Genomic DNA, 24,515 nt, shown 5'->3' with positions numbered 1-24,515 from the left:
AATTAGTAGAAAATACCCGTGTACAAAATGGGACGTTCCCAATTCCAGTGTGGTGCTATTTTTACCATATTATACTTTACACAGCTCTATGCCTAATGTGAATTAAATAGGAAAGCAAACATAGCAGATTATTCATGAACTGTGCGATATGTGTATGGCTTGTTGTACATTCTTAATATTTAAGTTAAATGTCAAAAGTATATGCTTTGGTTATAAACAATGCACATAACACGAAATAAGGAAAATGTGATCAATTAACAATTCAGATATGTCGACATACAGTACATGTAGAAAACATGTGAAATAAGTCGCGTTTATAATAAATCGTCAAAAAAAATGGGGAAAATGACGCAATAAGTATGTCATTTTATGACGCCATCAATCAGCTGATTCATTATATGGATGGCGAAAAATTATTGCATATGACTAGATTTAAAGGTTGAAGGTCGTATAATTTTGAAGCTTAAGTTTTGTCGACTTTCTTTCTTATGAAAAATCATTCAGTGGTAACGTAAATATAAATAAAAAAATAACATAACAAAAATCGTGTAATTTTATATTTTATTTCTACATTTCTTTTGTTGAATATGTCATATATATATTTTTCTGCAAAATATGCACATTTTCTTCTAAAGGGTGACCTTAAAATTCGATTAATGAACCAAACAATATCGACCTAATTTTAGCGCATATCGCATGACGTCATGCAAAAAGTAGTCCGTGCACGTGACAGGTATATTCCACAGTGTTGAATACAAGCAAGTATATTCCACAACGTGTTATACCGTCAATGTCGTGGTGAAAATGGGATAAAACATAATACAACAACACATACATACATTAAAATTTAACAACATTTAAAATATGTTATTAATAAAATGCTGTGTGATGAACCATGTCAGTAAGCATCAATATCAATGAAACAAACAAGAGATGATTAAAATCTCTTGTTTCCATTGTGGCCCTTTAACTCGCAGTCTGTTCAGGATTTATGCTGTTTGCTTCTCATCAGTTAATAAGGGTTGGAAATGAAGCCTTTAAAACTTCAATTTAGTAAGAAAGATATTTAATTAAATGTAACTTTCAAAAGGACTACAAATGCGTCAAAATATGTCTCTAAGTGGTAAATGGTTACTTGTATCTACTAACCTGATTTTTTACCCATTGTGACTCTGTTTTGTAGGATGATACTTTTTTCCAACAAATGTTCTGACCAAGTTTCATGACATTCGTGGACTTAAAAGTTGTTCACAAGAGAAATATTGATGACGGATGAGACAGAACGGATAAATGAAAAATTGGCATGTGTTCTGAAGAGCTTAAAGGAACAAATGCATCAGCCTGTATTATACTTCATATAATTTTGGCAATTATAATGTCACCCTGACCAGAATCATGACTTTCAAATTGTATTCATAACTGGATGGTGATTGATTTCAGTTCTGATCTTTAAGATGATAACACGAAATGTATGTATCACTTTCAAATTTGATACATTTGAATAGAGAAGGAAATCAAGGCAAATTTATAATAACACGTAACCAGTAATTTTAAACCAGATATGTAAAGATAATTAGAAAATTATGAGTTTCCATAGAATCTTGACCTGACCTCTAGATCTGTAAGTGCAAATATCTGATAACTGACAATTTGCTATACACATCGATAGCATATTTTCATTTCAAAAGGACATTTTCACACTATCTGCAACAATTTGTATTCAGACAAACAACTAATTATGTAAAAGGACCCCTTAAATAGTTACATCTTCAAACCATTAATGGTTTCATCTTTCATTCTCTTTTCAAAGCACTGTTGAATAAATTATTACAGGTCACATAGAAGACATACAATAATGTATTGTAATTTTCCTTGTTTTAGATTTTCTTATCATTTAAAGACATTGAGAAACTTTTAAACTATACAGTAATGACCAAAAACATCAACACAGTTAGTTGTATATTAAATTATAATGTTGTACAAATTCTGAATATGAAAAAGTGGCACACTTTAGCATTATTTTTAAATAGGACAATAAACAAGCAAATTTGTTGAATTGATATCCCCTGCCAATATGCTTCTGGACACAAAAGTGTTATATTTGAGACACAGCTAAATAAGCATTTTTTTAAGAAACAAAGGGCCATAACCCGTTATTAACAGATGGTGTACAATGCCATTTGGCATTCATCATCCTCTTATCCATACATATACTCATACCAAGTTTCAATGAAATCCACCAAAGCACTTCCAAGAAATGGCTCTGGACACAAAAGTGCCGGCCGGATGGAAAGACGTACGAAAGGTAAGACGGACGGACGGACAACGCCAAAACAATATCCCTCCGCCTATGGCGGACCAAAGCACTTCCAAAATATGGCTCCGGACACAAAAGTGACAGACGGACGGAAAGACGGACGGACGGAAGGATGGACAACGCCAAAACAACATCCCTCCGCCTATCGCGGGGGATAATAATAATTGCACATCACAACAAGTACAATGGCAAACCAGTCTCAGTCATACGTTTGGACCAGGAAACTTATGAATTAGATCAGTATCTGTGTTACAAATAACTTTCAAGTCAACATTATAATACATGTGCACAGGTGTTTCCAGCTAAACAGCTATGACTTACATGCAGCAAATTATGTTTCACTACTTTTCTTACAAACTTTTAATCAAATTTGATGGAAGCAATTATATATGTGAAGTTGTATGTCACTATGCAGATCAGTATGTTTTAAGGTACATGAATTTGTATATGAATCAACAATATTAGACCTTTTGACACGGGGCAAACAATATTCGCATGTGGCAAGAGATTAAACAAACATGGAAATCTGTCGATACTCTTCAAATTGGTGTCAAATTGCCCCATCATTATCAATGTCACCTACACAGCGAAAAACGCCCATCTGGTTAGATAGTCAATCTGATCTTTTATACGTACTAGAAAAACCTGTGGTTACTTTTTTTCACAATAGAAGTTTCAATCCATCAATATAATATATTCCCTAAAAAATGTACATCATGACATATTATGTTCATGGAATCTTATTCAATTCAGATTTATTTTTTTTAATTCCCCATATTGTATGTACACATGATTAAAATCTTAAGACTTCTTACACCTCCATTCGTCAACCAACATACCAAATTAGGCTATGTTTGTTTGAATAAGATAACTCTCCAAATTTTAATGACAAATAGCTGGCTGACATATTTAAGTGTATTGGCGAGCATTACAAATTATCTAGGAATATTTACAGGTGTTCTTTCAATCCATAATAAAACAAGGGCTGTTTGTAAAACATGCATGCCCCCCATATGGGCTGTCTGTTGTAGTGGCAGCCATTGTGTGAATACGATTTTTGTCACTGTGACCTTGACCTTTGACCTAGTGACCTGAAAATCAATAGGGGTCATCTGCGGGTCAATGTACCTATGAAGTGTCATGATCCTAGGCAAAAGCGTTCTTGAGTTATCATCCGAAAATCATTTTACTATTTCGGGTCACAGTGACCTTGACCTTTGACCTTGTGACCTTAAAATCAATAGGGGTCATCTGCAAGTCATGATCAATCTACCTATGAAGTTTCATGATCCTAGGCGTATGCGTTCTTGAGTTATCATCCAAAAAACCATTTTACTATTTCCGGTCACCATGACCTTGACCTTTGACCTAGTGACCTCAAAATCAATAGGGGTCATCTGCGAGTCATGATCAATCTACCCATGAAGTTTCATGATCCTAGGCGTATGCGTTCTTGAGTTATCATCCGGAAACCATTTTACTATTTCAGGTCACCGTGACCTTGACCTTTGACCTAGTGACCTCAAAATCAATAGGGGTCATCTGCAAGTCATGATCAATCTACCCATGAAGTTTCATGATCCTAGGCGTATGCATTCTTGAGTTATAATTCAAAAACCATTTTACTATTTCTGGTCACTGTGACCTTGACCTTTGACCTAGTGACCTCAAAATCAATAGGGGTCATCTGCGAGTCATGATCAATGTATCTATGAAGTTTCATGATCCTAGACCCAAGCGTTCTTGAGTTATCCGCTGACAACCACCTGGTGGAAGGACTGACAGACCGACAGACCGACCGACATGAGCAAAGCAATATACCCCCTCTTCTTCGAAGGGGGGCATAACACAATTTAATGGAGCAATGTTTCCAATGAACAAGAGATGTGTTTGTCAAAAACACAATGCCCGTGTGTGTATCAGAGTTTATTTACAGGTCCTACCGGCCTCTTCACGAGGTCTTTGAGATCCGTATTGCGTTGCTTTGAAATAACATTTCAATATATCATTTGGCAGGTTTAGAAATTATCTCCCTTTTAAAGCTTATTACTTCCCTTGAATTGTATTTTTTGACTTTTGACCTTGAAGGATGACCTTGACCTTTCACCACTCAAAAAGTGCAGCTCAATGAGATACACGTGCATGCCAAATATCAAGTTGCTATCTTCAATATTGCAATTGTTATGGCCAATGTTAAAGTTTTCAGACGGACAGACGGACGGACAAACAGTTCAAATGCTATATGCCACCCTACGGGGAGCATAAAAATAAACACTGTAAGGGTAAAATTCTGTTTTTGAGTACAAATTTAGAATAAAAAGATACTGTCTAATTTTAAATACTTCCATAAAATGATGGAAATATTAGCACCCATTTTCTCTGAAAGATGGGCTTTTCCTATATAAGACATAGTTTTATTGAAGACATGTCCTTGTCTCTTATAAAAGGAATATTGTAAAAAAAATCAGGCAAATTTTTTTGCTCATAAATTGACAAATAAGAATATATTAAAAATTGAGAAATTTGTTAATTATCACTACAATTTGGACAAAAATGTTAAAACTAAAATCTGTAAAACAAAACCTAAAATGCGTTTGTGTTTTATGGCCCAATCAATCCCCAAGGCACCATTATTAGGTGATAATACCACATGAGTTTGTAATAAGCATGCACCATCTATCAAAACAAATAGTTTGTTTGTCAGTAAATAAATGAGTCATTTATAAATGCAGACAAATAAGAGCTTAGTACACAAAGAAGTTTACTATCAATTTTTTTCCCCCATTTAAAAAAATAGTTTTAACGTTTTGCATAAAATTTAGATTTAAATTTGCTTGTCAATTAGTCAGTAAAATTAGATGAGAACAGCATTGGATGCTTGCACATCACTTATAATACATAGAAATTTCAATCGGAATAGCCATCTTTATCTGATGTCAACAATAGGCATATCCGTGACAATTCACTCTATCACGTCTTTTGCATTGTAACCTGCATTTTTACTTCCAAGAAAAAAGGCAAATGTTTGTGTTTATGAAGTTCATAAACACATTTATCATCAATATTGGCAGAAATTAGTTTAATAAATGGAAGTTGTTTGTGTTTATAGTGCATTATGGAATGAATTGGTATAATGTCTTAAAGTTGTTATCCCATGGGGTCAAATATCCCCGCAAATGTAAGATATGTCCCAATTTTGACCTTAAAAATTATGGCAGTATGAATTAAACCACCTCATCAGTTAAGACTATGATTTTAAACTTTTTTTTAGAAAACAAACTTGATGTATGACTCAGTATTTACAGTTACATATTTTTCATAATACAATCTATACATTTTTCACATAGGATCAAAATATCTTGGTCTTCAATCAATTACATAACTTTATTCGATGCATTGAAGTAAGTGTCTGAGTGTTTCATTGAAAGCAGAACAATATGTGTTTGTGAAACACAATGTCCCCCTATATGACGTTTGACCTTGAAGGATGACCTTGACCCTAGAAGGATGACCTTGCCCTTTCACCACTTAAAATTTGCAGCTCCATGAGATACACATAAATGCCAAATATCAAGTTGCTATCTTCAATATTGCAAAAGTATTCATAAATAAGCGATTTGGGCCACATATATTTGACCTCTGACCTTGAAGGATGACCTTGACCTTTCACCACTCAAAATGTGCAGCTCCATAAGTTACACATGCATGCCAAATATCAAGTTGCTATCTTCAATATTGCAAAAGTATTCATAAAATAAGCGATTTGGGCCACATATATTTGACTTCTGTCACCTTGAATGATGACCTTGACCTTTCACCACTCAAAATGTGCAGCTCCATGAGATACACATGCATGCCAAATATCAAGTTGCTATCTTCAATATTGCAAAAGTATTCATAAAATTAGCGATTTTGGCCACATATATTTGACCTCTGACCTTGAAGGATGACCTTGACCTTTCACCACTCAAAATGTGCAGCTCCATGAGATACACATGCATGCCAAATATCAAGTTGCTATATTCAATATAGCAAAAGTTGTTGCAAAATGTTTAAGTTGGCGCAAAAAACCAACCAACAGCCCAACCAACAGACCAACCAACAGACAGGGCAAAAACAATATGTCCCCCACTACTATAGTGGGGGGACATAAAAACCAGGTTAGGTCACTCACAAAAAAGACAGTTCTTTATAAATCATGAACTATCAACAGTACATGTAACTGTTGTTCATAAATAAGGTAGCATTGAACCAGTAAAATTCAGGTCAGCAAATATATAATGAAATGTTATAATTGACTATATGTTACAACTGTATCCAAGTTGTAATAATTAGTTCATAAATTGTTTGAAACAATAATACATAGTCAGTAATCTGCAAACATTTAAGAAACAGTTTTGCAAAAAAAGAATGTCTCCCTAAAAAGCGGTAAAAAGAGTAAATTTATCCTCATTTTACATTGAATAAAACAATAAATTCATCAATACTCAGAAAAGGTGTTTGTATAAGTTATTTCAACTACTATCATTTCTAACATTACAAACTAACTGAATAAATGTATCACTTAAAAAGATGAAATGTAAAATTTAAAGCAACAATAACAAAAAAATAACTCTTTACCTATAATGTAGTATTTTTACTAACTCCCATATATAGATACAACTACGCATGTGTATTTACAATATAAAGTCACAAGTTCTTTTCCCCGAGAACCAGTATGTAAACTACATCTGTCTATAAATTATGAAGGTGCATTTCTACTCCGATAACGTTGAGCTTTTGTATGCATAGGTTTAAATCCCACTATTTAAAGAAGTGGACCCTCATATCAGGTTTACTTACTGTACCTTGTGTCATTTAAGAGGAGATGAGTTGGCAAACAAAATCTATCATAAGGTCTTTAGAACTGCTTGTTACAACCAACATTGACATTGTTTAAGAATAGCTTCCGTAATTTTACACATTTTAAGACTGTATGAGACATAGAAACACATGACAAACATTAAGTTAACAAATTGGAAAACCAGATTAAAGTTTGTTAAGGTGAACATTTATTGTTATGTCCCCAACAAGCCCAGGCGAGCAACGATGACTATGGTAGACCATGGTCACCATGATTTTTGATGGTTGACCATGGTATTTGATTGTCAACCATCAAAAACCGTGGTGGAACATGATCAGGAACATGGTTGACCATGGTTGACCATGGTCACAAAAAACATAGACCATGGTCGGCAATGGTGACCATGGTCAACCATGGTTAACCATGGTCGGCAATGGTGACAAAAGACAGACCATGGTTGACCATGGTCACAAAAAACATGGACCGTGGTTGACCATGGTTAACCATGGTCGGCAATGGTGACAAAAGACAGAAAATAGTTGGCCATGGTAAATTAAAACATGGACCCTGATCGGCAAAGTTACTTTTATTTTCATTTCAGTATTCCCATGGTGTTAAATGTTCACTTACATAAAATATGCAATAATGTTATTCTTCGACTTTCCAACTAGGGGACCATGATGGTCCTGAAAATGGCACACACTACTTGAAAATACTGTGACCTTTCAAGTTTGGCATACAAGCCACATACTGAAGTCCATCTATCGACATGAAGATTACTTGACCGAAGGCTGTATAACATTTTTCTGTCGGTCATTAAAAACAAGTTTGGCCAATAAAAGATGTGACGGCTAAAATGCACGCCTTACAAAAATTTATGCAAAAACATTATACAAAGTAACACAATTTAGCAAAAGAAAATTGTTTTTGCACTCCTCAATTTGTGGACAGTCATGTGCACGTGCAACCTGGCCGGTCTGGTTTCTTTGCCGCCACTGGCACGTTTCACAGATATGTTTCACAGATACGATGAGACATGACCTACTTCACTGTCTGCCCTCCATACTTTTGCTTGGACATCAAGAATGTGTGTGCTGAAATAAATTATTTGACTTTATAAAAAAACTAGAACCATTGCTAAAGGAGAACTAAATATCACCCCAACAACTAACTTGGACAGTAAAACAAGGACAACTGAACAGGGGAATTAAATCCATATAAAATGCAGCTATTGTACATATGTAGTAATGTGTGTGCACTATTTATGCATGAGTTTGGAGTTGATATCTTAACAAGTTTAAAAGTTAAAAATAAACTGACAGACAGACGGTCAGACAGACATATATTCCTAAATTGTTTTAATAAAATTAATGTAAAGTTTTGCTTCAGAGACAATCTATTGCTTCAAATGAAGTGTTTGTTACAATTAACTTACATTTTAGACTGCCGAAACCCAGTTTATGCCATGAAGTATCCTGAGCTACTGACATGCCTTTTAGACGGTTTTACACAGTTACTGCCCCCGATAATTCCCTCCTCACCTTGCCTTTTTTCTGGAAAGAAATGACATCTACAGTTTACTATAATTGACATTTTCTTCATGTTTAATATTTAACAAAACAATTGTAGTCTAAACCGAGGTCAAATAAACAAGCACTTGTATAGGAGTACCAACTGACGTGTTTAATAGTAAGTGTGATATAATCCATAGTGTGTAAGTGTCATTGCTTTTATTAATTCAGACATTCGTGACAATGAATGTCATTACTAGTATTTTATATGATGAACACTTTCAAAATGGATTAATAAATAAGGGAAAACAACATTCGTCATCCAAATTTAATACCAAATACATGTATTATTCCTAATGGATACGAAACTGACCATTTATGCTACATTTATTTTATTAATTGAAAAATGGGATATACATTAAAAATCGCATAAATCAGTGAAAAACCTACATTTCCATCTGAATTGTCAATCAGCGTCCGAATTCGACAATTCGGCGACCGCGACAGTATTTTCACTAATAGTTTTCTTTGTAATTATCAGCACTTCCGTCCAATAGTTGACTTTTATCATTAACTCCAGTCACATAAATATGATCAACAATTACAATTATATATATCTTTCTCTTAAACACAGTCTTTCAAAACCGTAACTTCTCCAACAAAACACAAAGTTCAATTACTGAATTAGCCTTCAAACTATGATCACTGGATACGTTCTTCTCGAGACATTGTTTTTCTGCGTTTATATAAACTCCCGAAGTGTAGTCGTGGTCTAAATTACTGTTTATTTCACTTTAACTTACTGGAAACGCCCGTTTATGTCACAGATCGACATTTTGACAAGTCATATGACCATGGTAGACCATGGTCAACCACGTTTTGTTAAATGGCACCACGGTCTTTGACCATGGTCTACCATGTTATTTGACCATGGTCAACCATTGTATTTGACCATGGTATTTGACCATGGTCCACCATGGTATTTGACCATGGTTGACCATGGTCATGATGACCATGGTCAAAGACCGTGGTGCCATTTAACAAAATGTGGTCTACCATGGTAAACCATGGTCATATGACCATGGTCAACCATGGTTTAACCATGGTCTACCATGGTAGACCATGGTCATATGGCCTTCATTTCGCCTGGGAGAGGCCCTTATTAACCTTTTCACCCATTAGAAGCAAAGTGAAAATGGCTTTTGAACCAGCATAAAACCAGAACAGCCTGCGAGTAACTTAAGGTTGGAAATAAAGCCTTTAAAACTTGAATTTAGTAATAAAGGTAATTAATTCAATTTAACTTTTGAAGAGACTACACATGTGTAAAAATATGTATACCTAAATTGTAAAGGGTTAATCGATTGCCTATCCTTCCATCGTAGTCTTTTGGGATTCTTATGCAGAAAATAATTACACCTCACATAGTAATAGAGGACTTAAAGGGGAAGTGTAGAGAACAAGAACCTTAACTCTTTCTTCAGGACTTACAGAGTTATTGCCTTTCAGTATTTTTTGTGTTTTTAAATACCGGTACAACTTTGTACATTGATACAGGGCATTGAGAGGATGTGCTCAGTATAAGAACCACAACTCTTATCAGTATTTATAATCTTTTTTTTAATATTTTGCTTATTGTTTGTACAGTTTGTATCTTGTGTCTAGCAAAAGTACTGCAGGTCTTCAAATGAACCATCATAATTATACTTATTGATGGCATTAACAAGCAAATGCCAAGTACAAGTAGCATTACAACGAAAATGCCAAGTACAAGAAGCATTACAAAAAAATGCCAAGTACAAGGAGCATTAAGAAGAAAATGCCAAGTACAAGGAGCATTAACAAGAAAATGCCTAGTACAAGGAGCATTGACAAAAAAATGCAAAGTACAAGGAGCATTAAGAAGAAAATGCCAAGAACAAGTAGCATTTATATAACAAGAATTTGCCAAGTACAAGGAACATAAACAAGAAAATGCTAAGTACAAGGAGCATTAACAAGAAAATGCCAAGTACAAGGAGCATTAACAAGAAAATGCCAAGTACAAGGACCATTACTCTCTCTTTAGCATTTGAAGAGTAACTGCCATTTGTTGATTGTTGTTAACAGTGACAACACTTTTTATTTTACTTTCATGTCCATGTTAAAATGTTTTATTTGGTTAATCAAAACTATTTGTGCATAAAAGTAACTTTTGCAATATCAATAAAATCTATGACATGCAATGTCACTGTCATAAAATAGCGTCCTTATATAATGCCCATGTGCTAAATTTGAGCTTAATATTTCTAGTTACTACACTGATGCAAACATATATAATATTACTCCATGAATAAATCAGCCCAAAGTAAATTGATTCCTTTGTAAACTCTGTTAGGCACGCACATGCTCAGTCAAATGGATGTTGGCATGTGCAATCTATCAAAATGTTTGACAAAGTTTAAATGGGGGTAGAAATAGTACATTAGAACACTTAATTTCAAAATCCGAGCAGGTTTTTTTCAATGTATATCATTTTGGTCACTTATATTGCAACATTTACAGATAGACTTAAATTACAATAACAAGGTAAAATCATCAAATGATATCCATATCCAGACTCTTCGAGTTGCATGGTATATTGTGTAATTTAATTATGAAATTCATATTTTGTTAGTAGAAAAAAATGCAAAAATCTTATTAAAAAAGAAAATGTATTAATATTCATTCAATCATAGTCATAACATTTATTAAATCTCTTACATAATAGTTTTTTTAAGAATTACTTTTGATAGTTCTAAGTGTTCCGATATTATCTTGTAAATTATTTTATCTTTACAAATGTCATTTTTGTTATCTATGTTTTTTACTTTAATACTTAGACATTACACAAATATTACATAAAATATCTTTTAATTATTTAATAATGATGATGATTTCAAAAAGCTATTTACATACATGCCATACGTCCCGGATTGTCCGGGACAGTCCCGGAAATGAAGAATTTGTCCCGCTGTCCCGGAAATCTGTCAAATGTCCCGGAATTTACAAAATCCATAAATACATGTACCTTATCTTAGGCTTAACTGCACCTCGAATCAGTGTATTTCTGCAGCGTCTCCATGACAATGCCTACCCGAATAGGCAGACAACGCTACGTGTAAAAAACGATCAATTAACAGGGGTCCTGTTATCATATCGATTGTCTCACGTTCGCGGTCAAACCGAAAAGGCGGCATTGTTTAATGTGGTTGTTAATTGACTTTAATCTACTACGTCATTATTTCCCGCTTCGTAAGGGCAAAGGATAGTTGTTCACACATCTGAAGTCCAACATCGCTGAGTAAAAAATTAAAAGCAGTTTATGTTCGTACGTTTAACCGACAAAGAAGTTGTATTTGTTTTATTGTGATTGGTTGTATGTATTGTGAATTGATTTGAGTTGACGATCTAACCGTACTGTATTGTTGTATTTTTTCTTATATAAATGTTATAAATGAATAAAGGCGTATCAACAACTACGCGTTACACACCGGTCTTAATAACAATACCGCAGTGACGTCACCATCTATGTTTAGAATGCTTACACTGAAAACACGTAGCTTGTATCTAGGAACTGAAGTAGTAATGTTCAATTTGACGTTAATAGATCAAGTGTATTTCGGATAGGCTTTCGAACTTTTGAAATTAACGATGCGAAAAAAAAAAAAAACGTACCAAAAATGCATATGTCTATAAATATCGCTACATTCTATACATGTCCCGGAAAATCGGCAAAAATCCCGGACAATTTAACTCAATGTCCTGGAATTGGTCTGAAAAATTATGGCATGTATGCTATTTAAAACATATATGTGTTGAGGGACTTTGATTTTCATCCATTTCAGCTGCCAAAAAAAAAGAGTAATAAAACACAAAAGCCTATAAGAAAACTATGCAGATTTTAAAGTCCTTCTTCAAGCTAGGAATGAGTCATATTTGTTGTCAACTGTGTATCAACTTTTAAGCAATGCAGGGTAATCTCCTGTATAGACACTTCCTATAGCCAACAAACCATTCCGCTCTGGCCGTGATTTAAAACCACTTCCACCTGAGTATCTAAGATATTGAACAATTTAAGGTGAGAGAACTTTTCACTTAAACCAGATTCAAAACTAAGTACAGATAATGCAACCTTAATTTAACTGTTTGCTTAGGTTTATTGATACAATGCATTACAAAAACGAAGTAAACATTACATTTGGTCAAATTAAAATGAATAACAAGGGAGACAAATGATGTATCACTTATTTAGAAAAAGTACTTGCATAAGTTCTTTCCCTTGTTTGCACAATACACTTCCTAGTACATACAAATTATATTTACATGGCAGGTTACATTTAAGATTTAATGATGAATTAAAAAGTTACAGACAGGTCAAGTTGTTGTATGCCAAAATGTGGCCTTCAACCTTTCGGCACTGTATATGGTGAACATTTTTGGGAAGTCATTTTAAAATCAGTTATATTGGAAAGAAGCTATTCTCTCAGTATAATATTTATGTTCTGACGAATCCATTAAACAATAGATTTTATTCAAATTCATAGGCTTTACCTCTTGCAAGAGTATAAGCATCTCCAATGCTGGCATTAGAAAGTCAGTCATGAATCTGCTTATGTTGCCGCGGTATCTGTTCCTTAGCAATGCAACAGCCTGCTTCTGAACGTAGATTGCCTGTTCTCCATAGGCCTTCTTCAAGCACTCCAGAAGACCATCATAGTCAACGGACTTGCTCTGAAGAAACACATACAGCATTTTAAAAGACAATGATGAAAAACAGTAGAATTTGATACCGAAAACAAAGTGAAGCATTGCCTTATTTTGGAAAACATTTGTCAACCTATTCATACAATGCTTAAAGAATAGATTAAACATTCAAGAGGATCAAAAGGTCATAGGGTGCTCACAGATGAAAGTTTATGTTCTGAGCAGGTTTTGTGATTATTGGATTATAAATGCAGCTTTTCACCTAGAGTTATATGTTACCCCAAATGACTCAGATTTTATCTGGGTGGATACATAATTGAAACAAAATTAATGTTCTGATCAATTTTAATGAAGATTGGTAAAAGACACCTACTAAGTTGGCCATTTTGAATTTTATTGAATGAATCATGTGGAAAAACTGAAAACAAAGTCTGATCAGTTTGTTAAGCTATATATGGAAATCTGCAACTCTGCAAATGTAAGAAAAGTAAGATGGCCACCCATGGGTCATCTTCCATTGGAAGGAATCTTAAAATGATGGTGTCCATCAATAATAATTTTGAATATGAAGCATGAGAAGTTGAGCAAAATTTAAGAAGTAGTAACCCCACTCCCTTTACCCCAAACTCATGACCACCCCATGAGATGGTTGGTATGTCTTGATATATTTTTGGATCAAAATTTTATGATGATAAGTACTATTTGATTGGTGACATCCATGATTTTGTGTGTTATATTAAAAAATGGGGTAGTCTTGGTTTCCCACCACCTTTCGCAAATAGGCATGTATGTTAAACATTGTGTGAATTTAATCAATATGAAGGGTGTTTTTGGTGCAATAGTATGTTCTTGTCATTAGCATAATAGGACAATAAATCCATGAAGTAGTAAAATGGACAATGTTTAATTTAGAATGAAGAACTAAAGCTCACCCCGACCAATGCTAACTGGTAAAATTTTAGTGGGGTGAACAATAGCTCTTTCACAAATTTACCATCTGTGACAAAAGTTCCCTCACGATTATAAGTGTACAACCCAACCAGAAACTCACTAATGTATTTTTCGATCCGGAAAAAAGCTTACCCATCAATGACGAATATAATCTGACGACTTTTATTAAGTATTGTCCGGAACCCATTTTAAACAAGAATATCAGTGAAACTGATGGATGCTCCCCGATGATGCGCTTTGTCAATCTATGTGTTAATAACCATCTACAAAAATTTATTATAAGCCTCGGTTACCTTGACCTTGACCCCAGTGATTTCCTCATCAAAAGGTAGAGGTTAATGCAAGTTACCTACATGCCAAATATCAATAGATCGGTAAAGTATTGAAGGCCCTATGAGAAACTGTAACAAAAGTGCGACGGAAAAATTTATTATTAGCCTCGGTGACCTTGACCTTGACCCCAGTGACCTCAAACCTCATCAAAAGGTAGAGGTCCATGCAAGGTAACTACATGCCAAATGTGAAAGAAATCGGTAAAGTATTGAAGGTGCTATGAGAAACTGTAACAAAAGTGTGAAGGAAAAAATCTATTATTAGCCTCAGTGACCTTGACCCCAGTGACCTCAAACCTTATCAAAAGGTAGAGGTCCATGCAAGGTACGTACATGCCAAATATGAAAGAGATCGGTAAAGTATTGAAGGTGCTATGAGAAACTGTACAAAAGTGTGACAGAAAAATCTATTATTAGCATCGGTGAGCTTGACCCCAGTGACCTCAAACCTCATCAAAAGGTAGAGGTCCATGCAAGGTACGTACATGCCAAATATGAAAGAGATCGGTAAAGTATTAAAGGTGCTATGAGAAACTGTAAAAAAAGTGTGACGGAAAAATATATTATTAGCCTCAGTGACTTTGACCCCAGTGACCTCAAACCTCATCAAAAGGTAGAGGTCCATGCAAGGTACGTACATGCCAAATATGAAAGAGATCGGTAAAGTATAATTGAAGGTGCTATGAGAAACTGTCAAAAAAATGTGACGGAAAAATCTATTAGCCTCGGTGACCTTGACTTTGACCCCAGTGACCTCAAACATCATCAAAAGGTAGAGGTCCATGCAAGGTACAATATGAAAGAGATCGGTAAAGAATTGAAGGTGCTATGAGAAACTGTCAAAAAAGTGTGACGGAAAAAAGGAAGGAAGGAAGGAACTACAAACTGGCAACTATATGCTCCACCGTAAATATTTTGGGGAGCATAAAAAGGAATATAGGGCAAAATGATTCATAAGTCTGTCAACATTTTTTGGTCTGAACAGCCCCATTTGTCATCTGTTTAAACTAATCAGAATATGTTTCTGTTTCAGTATGTGCATCAGGGTCGTCCATAAAAAATATTGTATGAGATTATTTTGCTATACCGGTATTATGGAAACTACTAATGGGCATTTAAATAAAAAATGTTTAGTTACATTCTAATCATATAGTATTGCGTTTTAGCCACAAATATGAGCCTTGTCTGCTCCTATCAAACTTTATAAGGGATATAATCAGTCCCAGATCAGTTTTTATTTCGGTCTGAACATTGACCAGTAAGCACTTGTCCATGGTAGTAATTTAAGGGGAGTACTTTTCCCCCAGGGTAGTCATTCACATATTTTTATCCTTTGCATCCATAAGCTTGTGATGAATGTTCGACAAGCTGCCTTAGGCCAAAATAAAAAATAGGTCCGTTTCCGGTCGCCCGACCGCGTCTCCCGAATCGGCGCCGACCCTCAACTTTTTATTGGGGTCGACAAAAAAAAAAAAAAAAATTATTATTTTTTTTTTTCATTTTCTTTCATATAAGATGTAATGTCAAGCAAAAAAAGCATATATATATATATATATATATATACATGTTTTTCTTATTATAAGCTTTAGTAGCCTTCCATTTTAGTACCAGAGAATAAAAAAAAAAATCCCTACCTACCAACCCTGTTTTTTTCCAAGGAGACCAGAAACGGACCTTTTTTTTTGGCCTAACAAGTATTTACCATTTCTTGCTGAAAAATTGAACTTTTATTTTAGCAGGAAATTTAGTTCATATACCAAACAAGAGATGTGTTCGTCAGAAACACAATGCCCCCTATTGCGCCCCTTTGAAATAATTTTTTTTTTTTTTTTTTTTTGACCTTGAAGGATGACCTTGACCTTGAACTTCCCCCACTCAAAATGTGCAGCTTCATGAGAACACCACTTTGAATTTTTTTTATTATTTTTTTTACCTTTGACCTTGAAGGATGACCTTGACCTTGAACTTTCACCACTCAAAATGTGCAGCTTCATAAGATACACATGCATGCCAAATATCAAGTTGCTATCTTCAATATTGCAAAAGTTATGGCCAACGTTTAAGTTTTTTTTCGGACTGACAGACAGACTGACATACTGACGGACAGTTCAACTGCTATATGCCACCCTACCGGGGGCATAAAAAGCTTCAAGAAGTAATAATTTCTTAAACATTAAAAGGGACTTTTCACATTTTGGTAAATTGACCAAATCAAATAGGTTGTTTTAGATTTGCAATTTTTTGTTTCAGTTATGATATTTGTGACGAAACAGTAATATTGAACATTTACCATGCTCTAAAATATCCATTATATTCATCTTTAAACGATTAAATAACCTGAAAATTATAAAGCGTTGCAATGCGAACCGATTTAATAATTTTGAGAGTTCTGTTTATGTCGTTATATTTTGTGAAACTACGATGATTGCTTATATAAAGTATAAAATACATCCCTCATTATATGTGCACGGATGGCCAAGTGGTCTAGGCGGTAGACTTTTACTCCAGGACTCCAGGGGTCAGTGGTTCAAGCCCTGTTGAGGGTTACTTTTTTTTTTCTTTTTTCTATTTAATTCTTGTTTGTTTACTGGAAGTTTTTAGATCGAATGTTTACATTAATCAACATAAAGCATTTAAAGACAAACTTCAATACATTCCAAAATCTGTGAAAAGGCCCCTTTAACTGTTATTTATTTGCTGCATCAGTGCATTTTTGTTTGCTTAAGCCTGTTAAGTCTACGTTTCTGTAAATTAAAGCGTTGTTACAAGCTTACATCACCAGTTAAATGTTTTTTGTAATACCATCTTATAACCACTTAGTCTATTCTGTCTTCCTCTAACAAGGAGCCCACGCTCTGGCCTCTTGTTGGGCTAGAACGCCATGGAATGCCCAGTAGATTTCACTCTGGCCTCTAGTTGGGCTAGAACGCCATGGAATGCCCAGTAGATTTCACTCTGGCCTCTAGTTGGGCTAGAACGCCATGGAATGCCCAGTAGATTTCACTCTGGCCTCTAGTTGGGCTAGAACGCCATGGAATGCCCAGTAGATTTCACTCTGGCCTCTAGTTGGGCTAGAACGCCATGGAATGCCCAGTAGATTTCGCTCTGGCCTCTTGTTGGGCTAGAACGCCATGGAATGCCCAGTAGACTCTGGCCTCTAGTTGGGCTAGAACGCCATGGAATGCCCAGTAGATTTCACTGGCCTCTTGTTGGGCTAGAACGCCATGGAATGCCCAGTAGACTCTGGCCTCTTGTTGGGCTAGAACGCCATGGAATGCCCAGTAGATTTCACTCTGGCCTCTAGTTGGGCTAGAACGCCATGGAATGCCCAGTAGATTTCACTGGCCTCTTGTTGGGCTAGAACGCCATGGAATGCCCAGTAGACTCTGGCCTCTTGTTGGGCTAGAACGCCATGGAATGCCCAGTAGATTTCACTCCACGCTCTGGCCTCTTGTTGGGCTAGAACGCCATGGAATGCCCAGTAGATTTCACTCCACGCTCTGGCCTCTTGTTGGGCTAGAACGCCATGGAATGCCCAGTAGATTTCACTCTGGCCTCTAGTTGGGCTAGAACGCCATGGAATGCCCAGTAGATTTCGCTCTGGCCTCTTGTTGGGCTAGAACGCCATGGAATGCCCAGTAGACTCTGGCCTCTAGTTGGGCTAGAACGCCATGGAATGCCCAGTAGATTTCACTGGCCTCTTGTTGGGCTAGAACGCCATGGAATGCCCAGTAGACTCTGGCCTCTTGTTGGGCTAGAACGCCATGGAATGCCCAGTAGATTTCACTCTGGCCTCTAGTTGGGCTAGAACGCCATGGAATGCCCAGTAGATTTCACTGGCCTCTTGTTGGGCTAGAACGCCATGGAATGCCCAGTAGACTCTGGCCTCTTGTTGGGCTAGAACGCCATGGAATGCCCAGTAGATTTCACTCCACGCTCTGGCCTCTTGTTGGGCTAGAACGCCATGGAATGCCCAGTAGATTTCACTCCACGCTCTGGCCTCTTGTTGGGCTAGAACGCCATGGAATGCCCAGTAGATTTCACTCGTTTAGATTAGCCTACCAAGACGTAATAATAATGAGAATGAGGGGCAGTGGTGTTTTTTTGTTGTGACTACAGTTGCAATGTATGTTTATTAGTTATAGAAAAGTCTTTCTGAAATTAAATAAAGTCAAATATGATTATATATTCAATCATGTATTCGATATATATATACGGTGTATACACGCGAATAAGCCCTATTGCAGGCTTAGTAAGTAAGTAAACAATATTAAGTCACAGTCTCATGGGGCCCCTAAAAGTCGCTGGGCCCATAAAAAGTGGCCTACTCTGCCTAATAGGTAATCCGAGACTGAGTAATAATGAATGAATGACTAAATTAATGACTGGATGAATAAAGGAGAACATAAAGAATTAATATAAGGGAAACAAGACTTTTGCCAAGAAATATGTGTCCCCTACCGGCTCCACCATTGTCAGATTATTTTTTTTATTTGTTGCCATAGCAACCAGAATTTTTGACATAGGAACAAAATGAAATGACATGCATAATGTCCATATTGCCATCTATCCATGTTTTAAGTTTCATTAAAAAATATGAAGAACTTTTAAAGTTATCGCAGGATCCAGAAAAGTGTGACAGACTGAGGGACTGACAGACAGACTGACAGACACACAGAGCGCAAACCATAAGTCCGCTTTGGTCAAACCGGTAGGGGACAATAATGTCACTACCAACATCCTTGCAATGGGGCTAGTTCCTTAGCAGCGATTGAAAGGACCCTGGTCCAAGCCAGCGTTTGAGCTCAGGACTGTTCAAATTTAAAGGCTAGAAGGAAAACGTTAACTGTGAATAAATAAACGGGTTTGAGATTGAGTAATGGCAGTGGAAGATTAAGCAAAATGAGGCCCACATCCAGAGACCATAGTTGGTATAGTGCCTACTAGAATTCCACTGCTTTTATGGGGGGATCATCAGGAGAATGACCCAGAGTGAGAGCACTCAGTTGAATTTTGCTCCAGTCTAAGCCCAATTATGAACATCTTGAAAACGAAATCACCACCCAAACAATAAAATTTTGCATATAATAAATGATTTCACTTGGTAAGACAATGTCAAGCCTTTAATCTGAACATAACATTGATATAAAATAATTGGCTTTTTAAAGTTTATTTATTAGGCTAATTACAAAAATCTTTCGTCAAGGTCTCATGGGGCCCCATAAAGTCGCAAGGCCTATAGGAAGTTGCCTTCTATGTTTTAAGGGTAATTCTGTACTGAGTAAGAGATTCAGGTCCATGCAGATGCAAAACTCGTTGAATGTCAGTACACTTTAACGCCCCGCCCCCGACCGACGTGTGCCTCCCACCCCTTCCCTGAGGACGGTCACGTTGGCAACCGGGTCTCAACATTAACAATACAAACAACTTTACGAAAATAAACTGACTTTGTTCATAGCGATTCTTTCAATAAATTTTGCAAGAAACGCCATTTGTTTTGCTGCAACTCCATGTAATTCTCAGACGTTTGACATATGGCGGGAATTTCATGCTCGTGCACCGAATAGTCCACTTCCGTTTAAAGGAACGGTCACATTCAACTATTAATAAATGATTACAATAATCCTGTGTGCATCATTGAACTAAATGAATAAATTGAAGTACCGTTACAATGAATATAATAATTTTATAAGCTTACGTATTGTACGCGATTTTTATCGAGTGAAGCTTACCTCACTAACTTTACTGTTATGACATTATAAATCTCGAGCGAAACGTGCACTAACAAAACCGAACGCAAATATAGGAAACAATCCAAGGTACAGTTTATGCTTAAAGAGCTCAACAGTGTCAGATTAATGTTGTCGAGCTATATACGAAATGTTTATTATTTAAATGGAACTTAAACATTCATTTCAAACGCAACTATCTAATAGAATGTTAACGTAAGTATATAACAAACATCTGAGTGCAGTTCGATTGAAGAAAATATATCCTTCATTAAGATTGCACATACAGTGCACGCAGGGTGCAAAATATGTCCCTTATGCTGATGCTTAAAAACTTAAAAAGCGGACGTGATGCTCGTGTAATGCACTGACGTTCGAAGCTCACCTGGTCTATGCACGTGGTCTGCTCAACATCCGGTGCCGGTTCTCGTGCCCAGAGGTAATTCCAGAAGTTGTCAGATATGGAGATGGAAAGATCAACAATCATTCCAGTGAAGCGAAATATTCCTCTTGACATCTCCGTAGAGCGTTTTCCAAACGAAGGTTCCTTCCGATAAAAAAGTAATGTGAATGTTACATAGTTAGCTCATTAATTTAGCATACATATTTTTGTTCAAGACATATTCGGTGTATTTTAACGCTTCAATTTTTTGCGGGAACTTTATCGTATGTACTTGTCATTTATAAACCGACGGTTATATGCCTTTGTACATAATCTCTTAAGTTGATTATATAAACAGAAATTCGTGTACGTTGTTAAGTTGATCCAGTTCGCATGTATTATCATGCAAGATGAGTTTTTCTCACACACAAGAAACATATTAGTAATTAATGTCTCGACAGACAGTCCATATTTATAATTGTATAAACGCCAACAAATGTCACAAATCCACGAAAAATAACACTCGACTTTGCAGGTCAACGTACGATGTACTTCAGTTGCGACGCACAGAGATATAGGTAATTGCGATTAATTCTAACAAAACACATGCCCTGGTCGTAAATGTACCAATTTAAGCGAAATTAAATTCGCCACAGCTAAATTGACTAACATGATTGAAAGCTGAAGTTCAGGGTTACTGTGCACAGGTGAGTAATACATTCCGTTAGGATGTTTTATTTTCCTCAAATTCCAATCACAATTTCGCATAAGTCGGTCTTTGTAATGCTCTGATATCCAGCATGTACGGTCAACAAAATAGTGAATCGTAGCAATTGTACCCCTGATTGTTGAACAAATCTAATTAGTGCCGGATCTGTACCGTGACATATCCGACGTTCAAATTCATGAGTTAGTGCCGGCAATTAACTAATTTATTATACATTTGTATATTTATTGGGCTTATTTAAATACATTTGAATTATTTTAGATTAAGATAATCGTGTTAACTGCACGCGTATCACATCTAAGAATAACAAGCTCATTGTGTCCACCACTGCGCTTGCGGAGATAAATGTACATCATTTATCTTAAGTTAGAATCAACCTCATGTCCCTAATAAAAGCGACGAAAATGTTGTAAATTTTGTAGCACACAGAATAATACGCCCGAAGGAAGCAAACGTGTTAGATTTTTTGGAAGATATATACAGAGGTGTTTGTGTTTTTACTTCATTACTACATGAATACGCAAGCAATTGTAGTAACATGGAGGCAATGGTAATTAGTTTTGGCAGCACAATAGTGGCGAATTATTAGGTCATTGATACCTGCACGTATATACATACATGCTTCTCGATGTTTGATGTTTAAGCCAACTTAATATATGAGTTTCGTTCTCGCGCTCCATGCATAAAAATGTGGAAAGCGTATTTCGTATAAGCCTTGCAGTCCGGATAGGCTTATCAGGGATTATACTTTCCGCATGTATGTAATTTTTCGTTTAAAGGAATTATATTAAAGCCAAAATCAAGTTTAGACGGAAAGTGTCGTTCCCCATTAGCACAGGCTAATCGTGGACAACACTGTACGCCGTGCATGAGGCCAAGTTTCGCGAGCGCCGCGCGGTTGAGCGAAGTTAATTGTATGTGGTTTCGATGAGTATACAAGTGTCTCTTGTGAAAAATACATTTTTGGCATAAGCCTCTTTCAATTTTCAGATAGCTAATTTTAAAAACATGATTAGGTCAATCGCATGACGAAGTACGTCTTATTTGTATGAAACTTGTGCACAAAAATACTTGGCGTTTGAATTAAATAAACGTTCCTGGTTGCATATCCGTGTTCCCGTGATTTCCTTTAATGTTATTCGTCACTTCCGTAGCAGCAATACAAACAAACAAAAATTAGTTTTAAATCCCACAAATAAATCGAGCAGCATGCCGAATGTTCCCACAGGTCGACAACAATGCACTTTATGTCCACGCATGAGAATAGCACCGCGACACAAACGACTTTTCAAATGACAAACAACATAACTTCACTGTAATCCGAAGTAATTAAATCTGGCAGAATTTCTTAGGTTTTGTGCCCGCGCCATTTATACCTTGAGGTAATATCTAATACATGTACTCATATCTAGCATGTCTTTGCATGTATTGCGTCAACTCATAACCGCAAAGGATCATACTACAGTTTTAAAGCATACATGATGTCTATTAATATTTATTTTGAATGAATCGTATCACTATGAATCAACTATATGCACTATATAGAAAACATTATCAACGGCTGTATACAAGTATGAATAAATTTAATGTTTACTTCGTTTGTGGTTTCACATATTACATGATAACGAAATGATCTTAAAATTGTGAGTGGTTTCTTACAATACAGGTGTACAAGCGATATATCCATATCAAATATATGTATCATTGGTTAAGTGACATATGTTCCTTTACAAGCAATTTGTAAGGAAATTGTGTTGATCATATGTTTTAATTAAGTGGTTAATTTGTTTTAAAGTATATAAATGACAATAAATTAAAATAAACTGACATGTAAGTATGAAAATATATCACAAAATGTTAAAGCATTATGATTTTGGTTGGAACTTATGATATACATTATACGTTATATACGTTAATACGTATTTATGTTATATCAAAATACATGCACATTTATCTAATGGCTATTCTGTCTGTAAAATGCACGTACAGATATGTATATTGATCTGTTAGTTTCTCATATGACGTTCTTATAGGCATGATACTGTTTGCATATGCCTACCGTCATGTATATACTTGGATATATATTAAGCAATAAGTTTGATACCTGATATCACACATGTACACAGGTAATCCCTTTATAAACAAAAATGACACTTCCTTTATTTATTAGTAAATTATTTTACAATTTTCTAATCAGCGCACCTCAGTATTACTTAACCACGTGAAGTTCGAATACTCCCAATGTATCCTTCACCGCTTTACCGCAAGAAAAAAAGATACCGGGGGTAGGCCTTCAATTTATATTTACCTACATCTTCCAATATGTACACAGTAATTTAAACTTAAAAAAAGTTTATTTAACACTCATTCCTTTCTTCCTTCTCTACGTTGCATGACGTGAATGGCCGACCGGGAGGTATAATAAGATGTTAGGCCGTACGTATCACATTTCACATAGTTTTGTGGCGTGAATATGAGTAATTAATAAATAACAGATAATTGTGACATAGAAACCAACTTGCCATTAATGTCGCGCGTCAATATAAGAATATGTAGCGTACTTCTCAGTTGATTGATAGTATAGGACCGTTATTTTTTCGCATCGTAAAATTATACCAGTTTTTTTTTTTAAATATAAAATTTGGATAACATTTGCTAACAATTATTCTTCTGTTTGCGGCGCCTAATTGCGTAATACTTTTTTTTTTATAAATGATCCATATGTATCAATTAATCTTGCAATTAAATAATGCATCATTATTAACGTGCATCTAAAAACCACTATCTAATAAGTATGGTGCATCACAACAAATTTTGCATTCATACTGATTCATACTGACGTTAACATATTGTCACAACGGACTTTGGGCATATCCAACGCCGTAATATCGCACTGAGGTCGCCATAGACGCAGGCACAACGCATTTCAAACGCCAAGATTGTAGAAGTGTTTAAAAAAACAACAACAAAGGAACGTTTTAGGTAAAGTCGCCCACGA

The 24,515-nt window shown here is 35.7% G+C and overlaps 1 protein-coding gene across 7 annotated transcripts in view; it reads right to left on the bottom strand.

The window, feature by feature from the left end:
* Positions 1-23,765, bottom strand: part of LOC127845642 (pleckstrin homology domain-containing family G member 4B-like) — a 152,455-nt gene extending 128,690 nt beyond the window's left edge. For 2 of the 7 annotated variants that reach the window (XM_052376658.1, XM_052376662.1), the window contains exons 1-2: positions 20,794-22,895; positions 13,244-13,423 (exon numbers count right to left, since the gene is read on the bottom strand). In XM_052376658.1, coding sequence (XP_052232618.1) covers positions 13,244-13,423; positions 20,794-20,925 — 312 coding nt within the window. In that variant the 5' untranslated portion in view covers positions 20,926-22,895. Of the gene's footprint in view, positions 1-6,937; positions 7,101-13,243; positions 13,424-20,126; positions 20,247-20,793; positions 22,896-23,621 lie in introns of those variants that run through there. The other 5 variants (XM_052376659.1, XM_052376661.1, XM_052376666.1 and 2 more) reach the window with 5 other exon arrangements.
* Positions 23,766-24,515: the final 750 nt, after the last annotated feature.

Source organism: Dreissena polymorpha, chromosome 9 (genome assembly GCF_020536995.1).
Source record: "Dreissena polymorpha isolate Duluth1 chromosome 9, UMN_Dpol_1.0, whole genome shotgun sequence".
NCBI lineage: Eukaryota > Metazoa > Mollusca > Bivalvia > Myida > Dreissenidae > Dreissena > Dreissena polymorpha.
The sequence above is the reverse complement of the archived record's forward strand: the minus strand, read 5'-3'. Positions and strand labels throughout refer to the sequence as shown.